General features: G+C 44.1%; 1 protein-coding gene across 1 annotated transcript in view; it reads left to right on the top strand.

Moving 5' to 3' along the window:
* LOC146690417 (amine oxidase [flavin-containing]-like) overlaps window positions 1–3,604 on the top strand; it is a 58,822-nt gene extending 55,218 nt beyond the window's left edge. The window contains exon 16 of the mRNA XM_085435477.1: window positions 286–3,604. Coding sequence (XP_085291603.1) covers window positions 286–441 — 156 coding nt within the window. The 3' untranslated portion in view covers window positions 442–3,604. The remainder of the gene's footprint in view (window positions 1–285) is intronic.
* The last annotated feature ends 13,223 nt before the right edge of the window (window positions 3,605–16,827 follow it).

Below are 16,827 nucleotides of genomic sequence, written 5' to 3'. Positions count from 1 at the left end.
AATGAGAAAAAAACTACCAGGCAAGACCATAATGTTTCTTGGGGTTGTAAACCAAGAGAGGTCATTTTCTCCCTCGCTTTCTATACAATCATTTTCAAGCAGAAGAGTTGCCCCCTGCTGGTCATGTAAAAAAATGCAGGTTTAAGACACCTATGCATTGTTTACACATTTTGGACCCAAGATTACATAAGTTGTATATTGCCAAATCATCTATCAAGTATCTAGTTAATATCATGCACATGAAAAAGGCAGATATCTGATATCATCATTCCCTCCGTCCTGCAGGAAATCCGGGCACTCCCGTTTGTTACCACCTTCTGGGAGAGAAACCTGCCTTCGGTTGATGGTTTCCTCAAATTCTTAGGAGTCTCCACATTCCTGTCTGCTGCCGCCGCAGCTGGCTTGGTGGCCTACAAGAAGGGCATCATCCCCCGGAGTTAAACCACCCTGTCGTCTCACTCCTCCACATCTCAAGGGAACACGTCTCAATAGACACTTGTGTACTTCTAGTGCTTTATGGGCCCAAACTACAGAGTAGTGACCTACATAGGGTATACATTGTTTTTTGAGAAACACCGTGATGTGAGAAGGACTGCTCAGCTCATGCAAAAACACTAACACACTGTTACTCTGTCCACAAACGAAAGAGAGAATGAAGCAGGTGAGAAGGGCTGACTGAAAGGTGTTTGAGAGGAGGGACGAAAGCCTAACTTCAGTTTAAAACATGCAGACTCAGATTGTGAAACCAATGAAGGAAAAAAGATCAGAATCAGTTCGTAAGGGGAAACCTTCTCTGTCACTATTACTATCCCATACAATGCCAATGAAATCCACTGTGTCGATTATATGTGAGTTTATAAAAGTCGCCATGCTTACTGTGTGTATGAGCCTCGTCTGTGTCGCATGCTTCGGTGAGCATGCGTTCGTGAGCGTGTGGTCATCAAAGTTTCTGTACAAAGTTGCGAGCGCGTGTGCATGAGTTTCCACTGTGTGTCTAATTACCGCTGCCTATTTTAGGTGCCAATTTATTCTGGCCAAGCAGCCGTAGCTGTTTGACGAAATCCAGTGACTTCAGAAGAGAAAAGAGTCAGTATAGTGACACTGTCCACATAGAAAATCAGAGAGGAGGTTCAAGGACAAGTGGGGCTTTTTCTGTCAGCAAATCCCATGAAAACACAAATGAATAGTGAATTTTAGCATTGTCTTTGTAGCTAAAGCCAGATGTGAGTCGCAACCCTAAAGTGAGTTGGTACCGCGTGAAATGGGTTTTGTTGTTTCTCTTAAATTTAAATTTTATTTACATCCCAAAGCCCAAATTATGTGCCCTAATATGAATCCTAATATGTAGCCTAATAATGTCATATTAGGGCACCAAATGTGTATTATTCCCAATGAGCGATCTGTGCAGTTGAAGGCTGGCTCCAAAAGCAGGTAATTCCTCACAGACTCCTATGTTAAGATGTCTAGGTTTCCACCTGAAAAGGCATCTTTAAAGCCTGGGGCAGTCTTTGTAGCTAATTGTCTCCTTCATGGTGACTGCTTTCATATAAATCCTCTGTTTAAACTATAGTAAGTCTTAGGTATCAGCAAACACGGGCTACCAAATATGGCCACCAAAAATTAAGACGGTGCCAGTCTAAGTACTGAACCCATAAATTTAATTGGTAATCCATAAACTAATGGTGACAATAATGATTATTATAAATAATTATTAAACACTTCTCAGTTATAGTTACTTGTTGTTTTAACTCTTTACCCGCTTGTATAAATCGACCAGGAGTGACCTTGAATGCTTCAGGCTTATAGAACAAAACGACTGGTGTGCATCATAAGTTAGTGCGGGTGGTCTCTCCCTGTGCAGCTAGACTTAGAAAAACCCAGAAACTGTTCTGATTGTCTTCAAACCACAACTTTATTGATATATGCTGAGGTGTCAAAACTCATCATCAAGGCTACAAAGGGGATGTCGTCAGTGTCTCTTTATGGAGTAAAGAGTTAAAGTTTATCCAGACTGAACACAGAGCAGGTACAGATGTTCAACAAATAGTTATGTTTTCTATATTTTTAATCTTCAAGTATACCAAATTTTTCATATCCATAGATAAAAGTGTGCACGTTTTATTAATAAGAGCTCAGAAGTGGGGCTAGAAGGTGAATGCAGCTTAGCTTTTTGTGACTTCTCAAACAATCTAGTTTTTTCCTGTAGTTTCTCTTCAACAGGAACTCTAGGCTCACGTACATAAGCCAGGAAGTGGTAAGACAGACCAGTTCACTGTTAGAATTTGTGGGATTTGTTGACAGACAAAAAGAAAAACTCATCCTAAGAATGAGAAGAGTCAGCCTTATTCTTTTAATGGAAATGTAGTGGTGTCCAGCTGCTAGTGTGGTAATCTATCGGTCAGTATGACGGAAGCATTTGAATGTATTTTCCTCACACTAGATAACACATGCATGGTGGTTTTGCTAAGGTAATCACATTTTTCACTTGTGTATTTTTACCTTTTCACATTCTCACTTCAGATAAACACGATCCCACCAGCTCTAAGGCGTCCTTGTAACAACTGTTTTGATTTGTTTAGGAAAAAGGAAACTGTCTTTTAGAGAAACTTTAAAGAAATGACATTCTTGCTGAAAAACTGACTCGCTGCAACAAAGGTTTAAGTACTGGCTGCTCAGCAAGCAGTGTCATCAGCAATCATTTGTCCGGGTAAAATCATTTGTCGGGGGTGTAGATGTGAAAGCCAACCTGCTGCACAGTCCTCTGTGTGCAGCTCTTTATGCCCACTACAAGAATCATGCTGTTCTTGTCCCAAAGATGTTTGTGAGTGTAGTTTATCTGTTGTGCCTTAATGGAAATTGTAACGTTTTTGTCATTTTATCGCAAGTGCCTGTGACTCTGACACTCTCAGCCCTCATCCCTCTTTCCCTCCCCCGCCTGCTCCGGAGGTGAGAGGTCAGCTGGACCAGGTCATCGGTTCAAGGCATCATCTGCGCTCATTAACAGGGGTCAGCATTGTGTTCAAGTGTATCCGAAAACCTTTCATTTTAAAAGTTCCCCTTACCTGAGTTATGTCCTCACTGCAAACTTGACTCAGGTAAAGCCGGGTGTAAAAACACAGCATCAGAGCTCAGACTGTTGAGGTGATCCCTCTGCTTATCTCTGTGTCCGTGTGTGCTTCGTGTTGTCCCTGCAGCGCTTCTTCCCTCGTTGTGGTGTCCCTCTCCCGTCTGACCCTCAGTCCCAGTGCAGGTTTTATGTGCAGTTCTAGAAGTAATGATTGAATAATAATGTCACTTTTTGAACCATCACTAAAAGTGTTTGAGTTTATGGTTGGCTGAACAAACAAAGCCAGCAAATTCCATCCACCCTGTCGAAAAACAACAACAACAAACTACAGCACTCACAACAAACCATCAGCAGACGTGATGCAGCGTTATTCATTATGGGGTTTTTCTGGAGATACCCCCCCTTCCTTTGTCCCTCTGTGCATATGAGCCTTCTTAACTATTCCTGTGACCTGCTCTTTGATGTCTTTGATTCCTCATACAAAGCTGGTGATATTTAACAAAATGTGAAATAAATCTTTTACTCGCCTTAACCTGATTTATTCTGGTGTCGTGTGTCATTATGTCGACTCAGAGCAGAGCTACAGCCCAACGGAGTGAAAACAGCGGTGTAATAGTTAAGAAAAATGTGGGGAAAAAATCATTAAAAGCTAGTCCAATGCCCAATGTGCCCAGGAAGAATAAAACTGCAGTTCCAAAAAGGACACTGTGTCATTTGTAAATAAAACCAGAATCCAATGATTTGCAAACAAGAGAACATATATGACATATCAAATGTTTAAGCTGAGTCAGTGTGCCATTTTAAGAAAAATAAAAGCTCATTTTGACTTTGATGGCAGCACCTGGTTTAAAAATAGTTGAGACGGGGCAACAAAAGCCAGGAAAAGTAGGTAGTGCTAAAAAGAAGGTTAGGTTAAACAGCATCAGATCAGTAACATGACTGGAGTGTAAAACGAGCGTTTCAGAGGAGCAGAGCTTCTCAGAAGCAAAGGTGGACGGAGGTTTACCAATCTGCAAAAACCTGCCTGTACAAATTATGGAACAATTCAGAATAATATTCCTCAACATAAAATTGAATGTGGAGAAATCTGTGTGTGCAGGGGACAAGTCTGACAATCAGTATTGGATGTCTGTGAACTGAAGTGAAAACAGATGTGATTCTGTCATGAAATTCACTGTCACATGAAAATCACCGGCTGTGAACACATTTCACTGTACCACCCACAAATACAGGCTGAAGCTCTACCGTGCAGAGAAGAAGCCATACGTGAACATGATCCAGAAACACCACCATCTCTTCTGTGCCAAAGCTCATTTAAAATGAAGTGACGTAAAGTAATCAATCAAACTGAAATTTTAAATTCTTTCATGGAAAACACTGATGACGATGGTAAAATGGCCTGTATTTACAGTGGGGCAAAAAAGTATTTAGTCAGCCACCGATTGTGCAAGTTCCCCCACTTAAAATGATGACAGAGGTCAGTAATTTGCACCAGAGGTACACTTCAACTGTGACAGACAGAATGTGAAAAAAAAATCCATGAATTTGTAACCCAGTGTTAATTTGGTTATCTGATATTGTGTGATATTCAGTATATATGTATATATCTATATTGGGTGTTATAAAATGTTCTTCAATGATTTTGAGTTGTTTTTTTTACTTGCTATTGGTTTGCGGCTGCTTTACGACAGTCGACTGTGGTAGTACATGTGGGCTATGAGCTCACGTGGCTTGTAGCTGTGCCAGAGAGCAAGCTTGGGTGAGCTAGCGGGGAATATCTCCTTCTGCAGTAGCCTTAAAAAAGACTATTGTTCGTTCTCCTGCCAGACGCCTTACTGCTGTGCTATCTCGCTGGTGCCATTAAAAGGACAAGCGGCTGCCATCCCTTCATCCATCCGGACCTTGATTATTTGGACCGAAGTACTCACACACACGCCCGCACTCAGTGCCATACACTCTCTTTACTTTGCTGCCCAGCTAACATCATTGTTTTTTTTCTTTTCTTTTTGCATTCACAAAGACTATCCAAAGACATTTTGGTTATTGTCAAATAGACACTCTCTGATTACGGACTGAGGAGGTTGTGGTGTTACAACCCCAGGACTGAGAAAAAGGACTCTTTACATAATATATTCACTTGTCTCCTGGTTAGGAGAAGTGATTATTGATGGAAATATTTTTCTTCTTCTTGTCTTCATTTACATTGTATCCCAGAGAAGTTTTAAGTTGTTCAGGTTGAAACATTTGCACTTAGAGTCTGTTAAGTTTCCTTTGATGTATCAGTGTCAAGCTGATGTTTAAGAGGGTATGTTAAGGACAGATGTGCTCCAGTCCATCCAATCCTTTAAAGTGCTGGACACCGATGGTAAATTGCCATCAGACCCTAAATAAATTGTTCTCTGCTGTTATCCATATTGCTTCACTCATTCTTTGGTGAGTAGACGTATTGGTTACAAATCCACATGGTAGGATTTGTAAAGAATTTATTCGTAAATTAGGGTGGAAAATAAGTATTTGGTCACCTCAAACAAGGAAAATCTCTGGCCCTCACAGACCTGTAACGTCTTCTGTATGAAGCTTTTCTGTCCCCCACTCGTTACCTGTATGAATGGCACCAGGCACGTGCAGAGGGGGGCTAGAGGGGCTTGAGCACCCGCCCCTTTCCTGATGGGTGCCCAAAGTGCCATTTTGTTGAGGCAGCTTTTTAAAAAAAAAAAAAAAAATTTTTCTTTAATGTGTGTGTGCGTGCGGAGTCTTGTCTGTGCCCCTCAACAATAATATTTAACTATTAATCACAGTTTTGCTAAATAAAAGGATCTGGCTTGCATCAGTCACATGATCACCAATGATCGCCCTTGACGGCAGAACGCGCTGGTTACGAGCCGGGAACGAGCTCACAAAGAGCACGCGCATTTTTTCCGGTCCGGAGCTGTAGGAGAAACACAAGTTAACTCAGAGACACAGACTGATGCGACAAAACCAGTAAGTAGGTGTACAGCGTGCACTGTAGTGTGTAGCACACAGGAGTATTAGCTTATTACGTACACGTTGGTAAGCTGTCTTGTTGCAACTCACGAACTGAAACAAACGAGCGTGCTGTGTGTGCAACAGCGCGACAAACATTACCTGTCCTTTTATTAACTGCACAAGTAGTGCTGGTCATAGCTGCTGGCTACCTGTGTAAGGCTGTCATGGGTCTGTAGCTCTGTCACCGTTTTAGGGAACATGTTTAGTTTTAAAGTATTTAGAAACATATTTAGTTTTAAAGTAAGTTTCCGGGCTTTTCCTGCCTTTCTGGAGGGATTATATTTCACTAAAAAACGATCTAATATGCATGTCCACATAATTATGCATTATTATAATTATAATATATTAAAAACACACGCTGTATTTTAAAGAACATACATTAAGAAGCAGATTATATTAGATTTATATTTTAAATAAGACAAAATTTGGATTTTACAGCAGTAAGATTATTGTATCTCTACAGTTTAAAAATGTAATAAGCTTTCTCCCTGCACAGAGTGGATAGTGAAACAAATGGAATCATCATAATGACATTATTTCATATTTATTACTTCCCCCTACTCATTGCTTTATTATTGTAGCTCTAGTAATAAATAATAATGTAAGGATTCTGGATCAGCACAGTGATGCCCATAGTATATACAGTATTCTGAAGAAGGTCTAAAATGTCATTGTGTGTGCGTGCATGTGTGTGTTTTATTTAGATGGATTTTTAAAAAAAATATTACTCATGATATAATATTGTCCAGACATGCCTGGTAAGGACATGAGGAGGAAACAGTAGGAGCTGTGTGAGGCTACTAAAGGCAGTGCTATAACATTTTTCTGTCATCATTTTATTATAGATTAAGTGCAAGAGTTGTTAGGTGTGGATAATTAGATTATAGTTTATTGCAATAGCAAGTTGTGCCTTGTTCTCAGATAGACAGCAAGTGGAGAATGATATATGAAATGATGGGATGGAAGGAAGAAGAGAAGCAAAGAGTGAGTCACAGGCAGAGCCTAAATTATTTCTCACAGTTTTTTGTTGCCTTATGGTTCCAAGTGCTGTCACCAATCTTTGCATTTTGTTATTATTTCATGACACTTGTTTAATCAGCTACCATCTCTCCTATGGACTTTTTAATGTTTTCAGTCTCAGATCAACACAGCCCTGCCCTCCAGCACTATCCACAGCAACCCCTCAACAGCAACATTGTACCCATCAGGTAAAGCATCGGCTACGTTTGCTTTGCCTTGTTGCCCATATTAGATTCTTGATGAATGTGTGTTGTTGTTATTCAGCCTGGTTCAATGTGCCCCTTTTTAACTTTGAGCACCCGCCCCTTTAAACCTCTCTGCACAGCCCTGAATGGCACCTGTTTGAACCCATCATCTGTATAAAAGACACCTGTCCACAGCCTCAAACAGTCAGACTCCAAACTCCGCCATGGCCAAGACCAAAGAGCTTTCGAAGGACACCAGGAAAAGTATTGTAGACCTGCACCAGACTGGGAAGAGTGAATCTACAATAGGCAAGCAGCTTGGTGTGAAAAAATCAACTGTGGGAGCAATCATCAGAAAATGGAAGACATACAAGACCACTGATAATCTCCCTCGATCTGGGGCTCCACGCAAGATCTCATCCCGTGGGGTCAAAATGATCATGAGAACGGTGAGCAAAGATCCCAGAACCACACGGGGGGACCTGGTGAATGACCTGCAGAGAGCTGGGACCAAAGTAACAAAGGTCACCATCAGTAACACACTACAACGGCAGGGAATCAAATCCCGCAGTGCCAGACGTGTTCCGCTGCTGAAGCCAGTGCATGTCCAGGCCCATCTGAAGTTTGCCAGAGAGCACATGGATGATACAGCAGAGGATTGGGAGAATGTCATGTGGTCAGATGAAACCAAAGTAGAACTTTTTGGTATAAACTCAACTCGTCGTGTTTGGAGGAAGAAGAATACTGAGTTGCATCCCAAGAACACCATACCTACTGTGAAGCATGGGGGTGGAAACATCATGCTATGGGGCTGTTTTTCTGCCAAGGGGACAGGACGACTGATCCGTGTTAAGGACAGAATGAATGGGGCCATGTATCGTGAGATTTTGAGCCAAAACCTCCTTCCATCAGTGAGAACTTTGAAGATGAAACGAGGCTGGGTCTTCCAACATGACAATGATGCAAAACACACCACCCGGGCAACAAAGGAGTGGCTCCGTAAGAAGCATTTGAAAGTCCTGGAGTGGCCTAGCCAGTCTCCAGACCTCAACCCCATAGAAAATCTGTGGCGGGAGTTGAAAGTCCGTGTTGCTCGGCGACAGCCCCAAAACATCACTGCTCTCGAGAAGATCTGCATGGAGGAATGGGCCAAAATACCAGCTACTGTGTGTGCAAACCTGGTAAAGACCTATAGTAAACGTTTGACCTCTGTTATTGCCAACAAAGGTTATGTTACAAAGTATTGAGTTGTATTTTTGTTATTGACTAAATACTTATTTTCCACCCTGATTTACGAATAAATTCTTTACAAATCCTACCATGTGGATTCATGGATTTTTTTTTTTCACATTCTGTCTCTCACAGTTGAAGTGTACCTCTGGTGCAAATTACTGACCTCTGTCATCATTTTAGGTGGGGGAACTTGCACAATCGGTGGCTGACTAAATACTTTTTTGCCCCACTGTATATAGCGCTTTACTAGTCCCTAAGGACCCCAAAGCGCTTTACATATCCAGTCATCCACCCATTCACACACACATTCACACACTGGTGATGGCAAGCTACATTGTAGCCACAGCCACCCTGGGGCGCACTGACAGAGGCGATAGACGATGAGTCATCAGATCATATATCTCTCCAGTGTGTCCTGGGCCTGCCCCGGGGCCTCCTCCCAGTGGGACATGCCAAGAACACCTCGCTCAGGAGGCATCCTTATCAGATGCCCAATCCACCTCAGCTGTCTCCTTTCGATGTGGAGGAGCAGCGGCTCTACTCTGAGCCCCTCCTGGATGGCTGAACTTCTCACCCTATCTCTAAAGGAGAGGCGAGCCACCCTTCGGAGGAAGCTCATTTCTGCGGCTTGTGTCTGCAATCTCGTTCTTTAGCTCACCACCCACAGCTCGTGACCATAAGTGAGGGCGAGGACGTAGATCCACCGGAAAATTGAGAGCTTCGCTTTTACACTCAGCTCTCTTTTTTACCACAACAGACTGGTTAAGCGTCTGCATCACTGCAGCACCAATTCGTCTGTCAATCTCCCGCTCCCTTCTCCCGTCATTCATGAACAAGACTCCGAGATACTTAAACTCCTCCACCGGGGCAGGAACTCATCCCTGACCCGGAGTGGGCACTCCACCCTTTTTCAGCAGAGGACCAAAGCCTCGAGTCTGGAGGTGCTGATTCTCATTCCCACGGCCTCACACTCGGCTGCAAACTATTGCAGTGCAGACTGGAGGCCATCACCTGATGAAGCCAACAGAACCACATTATCTGCGAAAAGCAGAGATGAGATTCTGAGACCACCCAAGTGAAAGCTTTCCCCGACTTGGCTACGCCTAGAAATTCTGTCCATAAAAATTATGAACAGAATCGGTGACAAAGGGCAGCCCTAGTGGAGCCCATCACCCACCAGGAACAAATCCACTTATTACCGGCTATGTGGACCAAGCTCTTGCAACGGTTGTATGAGGATCTAATGGGCCAAACACCCCATTCTCCCGGAGCACCCTCCACAGGACACTCCAAGGGACACAGTTTAATGCCTTCTCCAAGTCCAAAACACACATCTCCCTCAGAATGCTGTTGAAGCTCCAGAGGTGTGCGCTGAAGACCTCAAGGACTGGGATCTCTGCTAGGCTTTCCCCACACACCCTCACTATATGTTTAGGCTTGAGTGTCCAGAATATTTCGCCGCAGGTCTAGTGATATGACTACAAAATTGATCATCGACCTGTGGCCCAGAGCGTCCTGGTGCCATGTGCACTTATGGACATTCTTATGTTCAAACATTGTGTTGGTTATGGCCAAACTGCGGTTTGCACAGAAGTCCAACAACAAAAAACACCACTCAGGTTCAGATCCGGGAAGTCGTTCCTCGCTATCAAACCCCTGCAGGTCTCACTGTTGTTGCCCAAATTAGCATTAAAGTCTCTCAGTAGGACAACAAAGTCCCCAGGTAGAGCAACCTCCAGCAGAGTCCAGCCCCTTTCCAGGAGGCTGGCTCCAGAGGCGTGCACTGAGGTAAGCCCAACTATATCTAGCCGGTACCTCTCAACCTCACGCACTAACTCAGGCTCCTTCCACACCAGAGGTGACATTCCATGTTCCAGTTGCCAGTCTTGGTTGCTGAGGCTCAATCAGCCAGGGCCTCCACTCCTGGCTGCGCTCTGCTCACAATGCACCCGACCCCTACGGTGCCTCCTTTGGGTGGCAGGCCTGCAGGAAGATGGGCCCATGTCCCTTTTTCGGGCTGTACCTGGCCAGGCCCCATGGACTAAGGCCTGGTCACCAGACGCTCGCCCTCAGGCACCTTCCCTGGGCCTGCCTCCGGGGCGGAGCCCCAGTAACCCTATCCCAGGCAGGGTGAACTGTTCCCTTGGTGGTCTTCTCATAGGGGTCTTCTGAATCGTTCTTTGTCTGGTCCCTTTGTCAGCATTCTTTGACTTTTGAAGGCTTTGTTACCAAACTCATGTTGGGCCTCTGCTGCTCTGCTGACAAAACACCACACTGTGCGCACCTGTTTCCCACTGAAGCAGTGCATAGTGAACATTAAAGATTGAGGATATAGCTGGAGCTTATCCTGCATATCAAATATTACAGACATGTTTTGGAGATTAAAACACTTCCTGCTATGTCATGGTCACATTCCCACCGACTCCTTCGGTCTGTAGTGCTTTGTAGTCCCTCGCCTGTCCACCACATTCATACAGCCACCAGCACAGCATTCTCCACAAATACACATCATTTAATGTAACAGGTATTTTCAGGAAAATAATTTAGTGTTGGATTTTTTCTAAAACATCACAATGCCAAGGAGCCGCTGACTGATTAAATTGCTTCCCTAGGAGCTGTTATAATATTAAAATAAATGACTCTATTCTTAGGCCAAAATAAGTAGTCAGAAGTACTAACAAATCTAACCTAACCCAGTCTTCAGATGCTTTAAGAATACAGGCACTGTTTTCATCGGGTATACTGCCACACAATGAGGAATTTTAATGATTTTAAAAGAAAGAATACAGGATCACTGATACGTTACAAGAACACAATTCACACTGCGTGATCAGAGAGTTACTGCTGATGCTGTATTGGACTGCATTTGTTACAGTCCTGGGCCTGTGGCCCAGTGTTTTGATTTTGCATTATTGTTTATTTGTCTGCTTTCTTCTTGGTTCGTGGCTACTAGTGTTTTGGTTTCTGTTCTGTACTTCTTAGCTTGTGGATTTGGACACCCCTGACAATAATAACGGTGACAGAACAGTAATAACTTATTTTATCCGATAAATAAACACTTTAAAATTGAAGTTTTTTTGTATATATTGTTGGGATTAAATTATTTGAAGTGCCTCAATTCTATGCTTTATATTAACTAAAATGGCATATAACCATGTAGTGTAGTATTAAGTGGACACGGCCCTGAAATAAAGGCATTAGACTATGTGTCCTTGGGGGGTAGAATGCTGTAGACTCTCGCTCACGCTTGCCTGGGAGAAAGTAGATAACAGGGGACCATCTTCTAGTGGAAAGCTACTGAAACACTGTTGTTTAGACTAGAGAGGGACCAGCAGGCACCTATTGTTAATTTCTGTGTGTCAATGTGTGCTGAAGGAACTGCCCCGGTGGATTTTGATGTTGGATGCTGAGCTATGAAAATCCCCAAGTACATTTTCTGTTTTATGATGCATTATACTGCTGATTTATAAGAAATACTGTTTGCAGAGAATCATGGCCTTATTTGTCTGATTAGAAAGAACAAAACATACTGCACAGGAAGCCAAGGTCCTAACTTAGACTCATTGAGAGAGAGAAAGAATGTGAATGCTTGGAGGGGGTCTGAAGCTATAAGAATGTGAGAAACAGTCAGACACTTCGAGATTTTGCCGGACACCCTCCTGTGCAAAACTACCGTCCGGATGTAATGCTCAAAGTGTTTGTATGGAATAATGACAATTGTGTTGGTTAAAGTGATTGTCATTGAGCATAAACACAGAGTGTTGTTCTTCCTTCAGCCCAAAGATCAAAGAATTGGGATATTTAACAATATACGTATATATGATTAGATTAGATTAGATTAGATGAAACTTTATTAATCCCTCGGGTGGGTTCCTCCGGGAAATTCAGTTTCCAGTAGCAAAGCACCAAAAGAAGTTGCATGTTACAGATACATTAAGGGGAATGAGAGTAAGGATATAAGCATAAATGCACCATATATACACATATATAGATACAGAATATACAATATGGATAAATAGGATTGCTCATTTGAGTGAGTATATTGCACAGTGATTATTGCACAGTCAAATATAAGAAAGAGACAAAAAACAAAAAACAAATATTGCAAATATTGCACCGTGTAGAAAAGCCCCTACAACTCAGTTGTTCCCGCCCTCCCTTGTCCCCCTGTTTCTCCTCCCTCTCCCCTCCAGTGAGGAGTTAAACAGTCTGATGTTGTGTGGGACAAAGGAGTTTTTAAGTCTGTTGGTTTTTGACTTTGGGAGAAGCAGCCTGTCGCTGAATAGGCTCCTCTGATTGTTTACGACCGTGTGCAGAGGATGCCCGGCATTGTTCATAATGTCCATCAGTTTCTTTAAGGTCCTCTTCTCTGCCACTGTCACCAGAGTGTCCAGCTTCATGCCGACCACAGAGCCAGCCTTCCTGATTAGTTTCTCCAGTCTGGATGAGTCCCTCTTTGCTGTGCTGGTCCCCCAGCACACCACAGCATAGAAAAGGACTCCTGCGACCACTGACTGGTAAAACATCCTCAGGAACTTCCTGCAGATGTTAAAAGACCTCAGCCTCCTGAGGAAGTACAGTCGGCTTTGGCCTTTTTTATACAGGTTCTGCATGTTGCATGACCAGTCCAGTTTATTGTCCACCCACAGCCCGAGGTACTTGTATGTGTTGACCACCTCCACCTCCTCCCCCTCTATCTGAACTGGCAGTGGACCTGGTCTGGACCTCCCGAAATCCACAACCAGTTCCTTGGTCTTTGAGGTGTTGAGTTGCAGGTGGTTTGTGCGACTCCATGCGACAAAGTTCCTCACCAGACTTCTGTACTCCTCTTCCTGATCATCCCAGATACACCCCATGATGGCCGTGTCATCTGCAAACTTCTGAATGTGACATAATTCAGAGTTGTAGCAGAAGTCAGAGGTGTACAGGGTGAAGAGAAGAGGGGACAGCACAGTTCCCTGTGGTGCTCCTGTGCTGCTGACCACTGTGTCAGACGTGATGTCCTTCAGCCTGACGTACTGTGGTCTGTCGGTGAGGTAGTCGGAGATCCAAGCCACCAGGCAGGGGTCCACCTCCATCCTGTTCAGTTTTTCCTGAAGCATACAGGGCCAGATGGTATTAAAGGCACTGGAGAAGTCAAGAAACAGGATCCTGACCATGCCTTTTCCCCCATCCAGGTGTGAGTGGGCTCTATGCAGGAGGTACAGGATGGCATCCTCCACTCCGACACCCGCCTTGTAGGCGAACTGTAGTGGGTCCTGGGCATGTTGTACCTGTGGTCGGAGGAGGTTGAGGAAGAGCCGCTCTAGAGTCTTCATAAGATGTGACGTCAGTGCTACCGGTCGGAAGTCATTCAGCTCATTGGGCCGGTTCCTTTTGGGGACTTCCATAGGGCGGGCACTCTCCCCAGTCGCAGACTGAGATTGAAGACTCGTTGTAGCGGCTCCCCAAGTTCAGCAGCACATGCCTTTAGCATCCTAGGACACACCTTGTCTGGGCCTGCTGCCTTTCTGGGGCGAAGCTTCCTCAGTTGTCTCCTGACCTGATCCACTGTGACACTGGGAGATGTTGGGGAGGAGGGGAGGGGGGGAGATGTCTTGCTGCTGAGAGAGGGATTGGAGGAGGGGGGTGTCATGGTGTCAGGAAGGGGGGGAAGCGAGGGAGGTAGGGGAGTGGGGAGAGGACTCTGTAGTAAATGTAGTAAATATATGTATGCTTTTAGAAATAATGCAAATTCATTAAAAAAAGTTACGAGTAAACTCCCTACAGGCCATGGGACTTCCTAAAATTTGCACAGAGCCAAAAATAAATAAATAAATGGATGGATTAAAACAAAAGTACAAAGGAGAAAAAGACAATGAATGAATTATTAATGAATTATTATTATACGTGGATGAATGAATTGTGTTTTTGTGTATTTCATTTTCTTAGTAAAATTTGAGTCAATAGTAAGTTTAAAAATATTATTGTTATTATTATTAATATTATTAATAATATTAATAATTATTATTATTATAATAATAATGCATTTTATTTGAGGGCGCCTTTCAGAAACCCAAGGTCACCTTACAAAGAACAAAATGAATAAAAGGAACAATAGTCATAAAATACATAAAATAAGTTAAAATTGCAAAGCAGAACTTGACAACAGATAAAATCAGCACTAAAGCGAATGAACCAGTTTAAACAGATGTGTTTTGAGCTGTGACTTAAATACGGAGAGGGAGTCAATATTTCTTATGGCTGGAGGAAGAGAGTTCCAGAGCCGAGGAGCAGAGCGACTGAAAGCTCTGTTCCCCATAGTAATAAGGTGTGAGGACGGAACAGTAAGATGAAGAGCAGATGATGATCTGAGAGGGCGGGAAACAGTGGTGATATGGAGCAGGTCACACAAATATAAAGGAGCAGATTTATGGATACACTTGTATGTAAGAAGTAAGATCTTAAAATTTATCCTGGCTTCTATGGGCAACCAGTGAAGTTGCTGAAGAACTGGGGTAATATGAGCTCTTAACAGAGTACGAGTTATGACCCAAGCTGCAGAATTATGAAGAAGTTGGAGTTTATGAAGGGACCTTTTAGGGGGACCCAATAGGAGGGAATTGCAGTAATCAATACGGGACGTAATAAGACTATGGACAAGGATGGCAGCAGCATGGGGAGTAAGGAAGGGACGGAGTCTGTTAATATTACGTAAGTGGAAGTAAGCAGACCGTGTTATGTAATTAATGTGAGACTGGAATGAAAGAGTATTATCAAGTATGACACCCAAACTCTTAGCCTGAGGGGAGGGAAGGGTAGGAGAATTTTCAATGTTAATGGAAAAACTGTGGGATTTGGTTAAGATAGATGGTGTACAAACAAGTAAAGCTTCAGTTTTATTACTGTTAAGTTTGAGGAAATTGGAGGAGAACCAGGATCTAATCTCAATAAGACAGTCTGAGAGGGAGGGAGGTGGGAGGGATGAATTGGGTTTAGAAGAAATGTAGAGCTGGGTGTCATCGGCATAACAGTGAAAATTTATATTATATTTTCAGAATATATGACCAAGAGGAAGCATATAAAGAATGAATAAAAGGGGCCCTAATACTGAACCCTGGGGCACACCAGCAGAAACAGGATAGAGACTTGAAGAATGGGATTTAAATTGTGGCACATCCGCAGTGAACTTTGCTGTGAAAATGATCTAAACAAAAGGAGTGCTGATTTCGGAATCTTCAAGTGTATGATAAGATCAAAATAAGCAAAATTGCATTTCATGTAATTAAACAGTTTTTTTAAGAAAAAACTGAAAACAATGACAGTTACAAATGTATTGTGCATTAAACAAGTTCAAACGTGGTGATAGAGCCAGCTCTGTTGCGGGTCATTTTGACCTGTACTGTGTAAATCCACTCAGAGTTGTCAAAAAACTGCAATAATAACCCCCCATTCTCTGCGGCCTGCTGGAGCGGGGGGGCTAGGAGGAGGAGTTGGCCGTCCGACTGCGGTCTGGAGTGTGGGGCCTCCCTGCTGCTGCGGAGTCGGGGCGGTCTGCCTCCCCCCACCGCAGGGAAAAGGGTAACACCACCTGGGTCTGGGTGCAGTTCCCCCCTCCAGGGGCAAGGGTACCTAGACCCGGTTCGTAGAGTACGCTTGGGGAGTGTGATCGTGTGTACAGCGTCTCTTTATGTCTGTCTCCACTTTGGTTGAGTGTGGAGTAATTGCATATGAGAGCATGAGGGTGGGAATGGATGTTTGTATATGTGTATGCCTGTATGGTCTGTGTCTATATGTCAGGTTGGGTGTCAGGCGCCACCTCTCTGGGGACATCTCAGGCCCTCCAAGGTTTGGAGGCCTATCTCCCCCTACCACCACTTCCCCTGCCAGTGGCGGACTCCCTCAGGTGTCGGTGCGTTGGTGGTTCTTTGTGTCCGGGGATGGGCGTCCAGGTACACACCGGCTCACTCCTTAGCGGCCGCTTATCGGGGCCTGGAGCCTGGGGCTCGCTGGGGCCACTTCGGAGGTTGGGTGCCCCCGGCCTCTCGGCCTGGGTCTCGGTCACTCAGGCACGGCTGGCTGCCGGCGGAGCTCACGGGCGCGTCACTGCAACTCCCCCCTGGCTTCTGATCCGCGGCTGCTGAGTGAGCCCTCATCTGAGACTCTCCTCAGCTCTTTCTGGGACAGTGGCGCGGCTGCCCCTCTGTTGGTCTTCCTTGGTCTCTTGTGTTCTGGGGGCCTCTGGATGTCTGGAGTTTTGATCTCCTCCATACCTGCTTCATGCCCTGGAGGACGGGGCTGTGGCCCCCCCACACC

This window comes from Copadichromis virginalis, linkage group LG16, assembly GCF_057382275.1.
Source record: "Copadichromis virginalis isolate Kocher_CV1m ecotype Utaka linkage group LG16, C_Virginalis_male_GT1.1, whole genome shotgun sequence".
Lineage (NCBI taxonomy): Eukaryota > Metazoa > Chordata > Actinopteri > Cichliformes > Cichlidae > Copadichromis > Copadichromis virginalis.
Note: the sequence above shows the minus strand (reverse complement) of the source record. Positions and strands in the feature narration are given on the sequence as shown.